Below are 5,142 nucleotides of genomic sequence, written 5' to 3'. Positions count from 1 at the left end.
ATTGTAAGATGCAGACAAATTTACCTGAACTTCACAGACACACCCCCACAATATATAGGCTAACATTCTTTCAGAATATACAGATTAGTTTAGAACACTCTGACAAGAATATATATACAGCTAAGGATATCTCCATCCCTCCACACCTGTAACTTCTACAGCTATAAGCAGAAACTACTCTGATGTAACACACAATGCTCTCACACTTTCCACTGTGAGTCTTCTCATGCAAGCCTGCTTTTCTATAACAATCTCAAATTTGCAGCCTGATCACTTGTGGTCAAAAGTCAGCAGCAGTTTTCTTTAACTGTAATACTTGAGTTCGGTCTTTCCACTCCAGTGTCTGCTGTCCCAGTGAGCTCCATTTTCATTTCTTACTTCCCAAAAAAAAATCCCAATGAGGATCTTCTTGTGAGGTTATGGAGTTTATCCCTCAGCTTCAAAGCAAAAGTAACCATATTTAAACCACTCCTAATAGATGTTTCTCTAACCCATTCTTGAATGTTACCACTAGTGGAGATTGCAGTACCTCCCCAGGCATTCTCTTTTAGTGATTCATATTTAAAATATTTTTTTCTAATGTAATTGTTTACTGCTGTAATTTATGCTCATGGTTTCTTGCATTCTTCATAGCAGACCTTGAGAAAATTTACTTTCTTCACATTTTACACTTTTGAACTCTTATCATAACAGATCTGTTTTGTACAGTCTTTTCAACCCCGACTTACCTAGGAAGAAGTGCACACAATTTCAGATAAGAAAACATAGCAAGACGAATATATTTAGAAAAAAAAAAGTAGATCCTATTTTGGACCTACTATCTTTATATCTATGATCATATACAGTAAAACATTTTAACAATGGTCATTTATCATGTTCCTCAAGAGAACCAATAAAATGCAATGAATACACATCCTCTGATGTTGCACAGGTACAAAATGTATAGTTTGTTTACAAACTAATATTACTGAATGTAAAATGAAGCAACATTTTAAAAAAATATATTGGTAAAGGTCCAAAGTTTACATTTTCTAAAATATTAAGGTCATGTTTTATTTACAGACCAGCATTTGAACAATTACTGGCATTTAAAGATAACTGCTTAACCTGATGAATACATGAATAAAACAAAGCTGTAAAAAAAAAAAACTAGACCAAATAAAAACCCCTCAATAATTGAAGTTCCATATAACAGTTTCGAAAACACTATTTTAAATTTCTATTTAGAAAAGCAAGATGTGATCTACCACACAGTAACTTATCAGAAACTGGTCTAACACTTTGATATGCTATAGGTATTGCAAGTGACCAATGTTACCAACCATGTGCCCGAGTGTGTTTTTTGCCCATTCCAACTTCAAATGAAGTTTTCACAACAGCTGTAGTATTTACAAATTTAAAATAAAGGGTCAATATACCTTTGGATTGCATTGCCACTGTTACTGTGTCTTCTCTTGATGACCACAAGTAGCAGACTGCAATCCAAAGACCACTTATTTTCTTGACTCTGTGAGTTAACTATTGTTATCAGCATGTACCCCAGCTGGTTTAAAAAAAAAATAGACTAAGCAACTGACTAATAGTGAACACTCACCCAGGATCAATTCTGACAGAACTCACTCACTGAAGTCCCCCTCTTGATGAGGGGTGGTGTGTCAAAAGGTGGAAGCTTTTAAACTTGAACAGGACCTATGAGCTGTATGATCAGCCAAGACACAAACCCCAGCTGAGCCTGCGGGCAGGTATGTGACACCCTTGGCTGCAGCTTCAGGAGTCTGGCAGTGACACCTGCTCACCTGCTCCTGCAGATACTCCTCTGCCTTCACTGTGCTAGGTTAGGTGACCTGAAGTTGCATAATAAAAAAAACCATCTCAGGCTGTATTAGCTGTTACTGATTTTTACTGGGTTTGAGTAAGGAGCATGTCTCCTCCATGCTCCACCCTTTTTCCTTTGTGGCCCAGTCCCACCTCTGGGGCCCTGTATAAAAGTGAACATAAAAACAAATGAGGCAGACATTTTTGCCCACAGAAGGGACTGGTGAATGCCATGACACTTCTGCTTTGCCAGCCAGAATCCCTGTGAATAATGCAGTTTTGTCAAGAATGCAAGTAATTCATTAAAACTTGCCACCTTTATAAAAATAGGAGGATATCTGAGGGAATGGAATAAGAAGCAATTTCATTTTGATTACCATCCTCCTTTACACTCTGTTGTACCATCCTACATTAGGTGAAAAAAGGAAGAATTAAAAAGCTTAGGGATTCAGTGTATGCTTCTCATAAAAATTGTAAGTACAACACCTAAGAATTATGAAAACCAAATAATTTCTTTCCATGTTTATGATTTTTGAGATCTCAGCATTTTCAAGCATAAGTCACTGATTCTTACTGATTGCAATGTTTACATCGTATTCAGTATTGCATACTGGATGAAGCAAAGTATCGGCCAGTGATGATCCCTGCTACAGAGAACTTGATCACATTCTCAAATTAAAGCAGTTATTAGTGCATTATACTGCTAGTGACAACAAAACTGTTTCACATTCTGAGAATACCCATCTCTGAAACGTTTTAACATACCTAACCAAGCGATGCTATGCATTCCTATGTAACATTCAAATCCTCTAAAAATATGCTTTCTTGAAATGATTCTCAGTCTAAATGTATGTCAACAACAGATTTTGCTCCATTTAATTTCTTATATTATTTCTGATAAAGTTCCTGCTTTAGTTTTTAACTACAGGCTATAGTTTCTAATTGTTGCTCTGCTTCAGCAGCCATGGCTGCTGCCTGCAACTGTTCTGTTTCACTCTGGATGGAATTGGCTGCTGTAACTTGCTTTCTTTCACTGTGCATATTGTTCTCGTGCCTTTTTAGGTCAGATGCCTTAGCAAATGCTTTAGTGCAGGAACTGCAGACAAAAGGTTTCTCTCCTCGGTGCCTTCTTTCGTGGTCTTTGAGGTGGGACTTGTGCTTGAAAGCTTTATCACACATATGGCATGCAAATGGCCTCTCATTACTGTGAACTCTTTCATGCTTTTTTAGATCTGGTGCACGAATAAAAGACTTCCCACACACCTCACAACTGTAAGGCTTGTAACCCGTGTGTATTTTCAAGTGTTCTTTCAAATGAGCCTGCGTGGTGAAGCCCTTTGTACACATTTCACAAACAAATGGTCTGTCTGCAGTGTGTAGTTTTTCATGTTTTCTCAAACGCGCTTCATCAGAAAAGGTCTTGCCACAAGCCTGACATACAATGTGTTCCCTGTGACCATAAAGCAAGTACTCAAACTTCATATCCCCGGCTGCTGTGGTCCATCCTGGAGTTTGTTCATCTTTCACCTCACTTATGCCATCATTAAATGTGAGTGCCTGAGGCGTCTGAGATCCTAAGTCTTTAGATTCCGTTGTTTCCATAGGTTCTACTTCTTGGCCATAGCAGTTTACTTTTCTAACTTCTTCACTTCCCAACTCTTTCAGAATTGCCTCTTGCACTCTCAGAGTAGTGGTTGGTGATTTACCATCTTCCTGACTTGGGGGAGTGCCTTCTACTGTCACATCTGATGGACTGTCATCATGATCTCCAATCTCTTCCACCTCATCATCTTGGGTATCATTGGGTTCCCCAATAGAACGGTTCATTTTTAGACAGTACTTGCTCTTGGACTGTGTGTTTTCTTCAGGACTAGATACATCACGTTTTTGAGAGCAGAGTTTATCAAGAAATCGAATACCAAGGATCTGGCCTGAAGACATCATCAAGTTTACATCCTCTTTTTTAACAGAAATCTTTGCAGTATACATGTAATTGAGAACTTCCTCAAAAATATCAGAACGAAGAAAATCTATTTCTATTACTGATGAACTATCAACTTCAAGTTTTTTGAAAAGCTTTTTGAAGTAGGTACTGCAGGCAGCAAGCACACACCTATGGGCTCTGAACTTAACATCTTCAACCACAATAGCGATGTCACAAAATTCTCCTTCCAAACGTTGTTCATTCAATGTTTTCAGGAACACAGTTTTGTGATCGTCGTCATTATATTTAATGGTTTCAGACATACTGATGAAAAACTCCTGTAAATTAAGAGGAAAATTTTGTAACATTTATAAAGCAGTCTAAGTCACAAAACCCCAAGAAATGAAGTAATTTCCATCATTTAAAAAAAAAAACAACTTTTTTTTCTCATAAAATGACCACAAAAAGCCTGTTAGACTGTAAAAGTATTACTCTGAAACTGATTTTAAAATTGTCAATGTATAAATGTTATGTTACACAATTTACAACTATTCAAACCTTTATTACAAAATCAAAAACTTTCTCTTTAAAACTCCAATTCTCATTAAATGTATGACCCAACTCATAAGTCATTATAGCCAAAGGAAATGTTAACACTAAAAATGTGTAAGAAATAGTCTAAATAAGTCTGCACGACAAACTAAATTTGACATATCAAATATAAGCCTTACCATGAACAATGCGGGAAGTTTTCTAAGCAAATGATTATTAAATTAATCTCAGAATGGGCCACCTTCAGCCTGAAAGATGGGAAGATAATAACATTTCAGTATGTGATAATATCGACTCCAAAAATTATTCTGAGTGTTAAAAGACAGCATTTTCAATTATTGAAAGTTAGATAAAATACAGTTAAAATACCCAGTTATTTTTTCAGTGACACTACAGACAACTGTAGAGGACAAATCCATGTGTTTATTTTCCTATGGCTACTGCACTTCCCTGGTTCCACTTTCCTGCTACTTAACTTTGCACTAAATTTAAAGGTCTGAAAAACCTCCCCAGGAATCACCACAATTAACGCAGTAACCGACCCATCAAGAAGGTGATCAGTCTTCTGCTGAACCAGAGAGCTGAGCCAGCCTAGCAGAGGGTCTGGCAAGCAGACCAAACATCCCAAAGGACAGCAAAGCAGGGACAGGGATGGATGCACATCCAGGACCAGGAAAAGGGACAGAAAACAGAAGGATAATGCAAGACACATAATTTCAATTATTCAATCCCAACTGACATCTAATTGTGCCAAAGCAGGAAACGCAGTGGAGAGGAGGGGAATTTAATACTTTGGAACAAATCCAGTGCCACCTGGCACAGATCTCCTGGGAATTTCTTCCCTAAAATCT

General features: G+C 37.4%; 1 protein-coding gene across 1 annotated transcript; it reads right to left on the bottom strand.

Annotated features, from left to right (window-relative positions):
• Positions 1-755: 755 nt before the first annotated feature.
• On the bottom strand, positions 756-4,542 carry ZBTB14 (zinc finger and BTB domain containing 14). The gene is made up of 2 exons (XM_066546327.1): positions 4,471-4,542; positions 756-4,077 (listed from the first exon to the last, which is right to left on the bottom strand). The coding sequence occupies exons 1-2, from the start codon at positions 4,471-4,473 to the stop codon at positions 2,734-2,736; spliced, it is 1,347 nt and encodes a 448-aa protein (XP_066402424.1). The 5' UTR covers positions 4,474-4,542; the 3' UTR covers positions 756-2,733.
• Positions 4,543-5,142: the final 600 nt, after the last annotated feature.

This window comes from Molothrus aeneus, chromosome 1 (assembly GCF_037042795.1).
Source record: "Molothrus aeneus isolate 106 chromosome 1, BPBGC_Maene_1.0, whole genome shotgun sequence".
Lineage (NCBI taxonomy): Eukaryota > Metazoa > Chordata > Aves > Passeriformes > Icteridae > Molothrus > Molothrus aeneus.
This window is presented reverse-complemented; position numbering and strand designations above follow the sequence as displayed.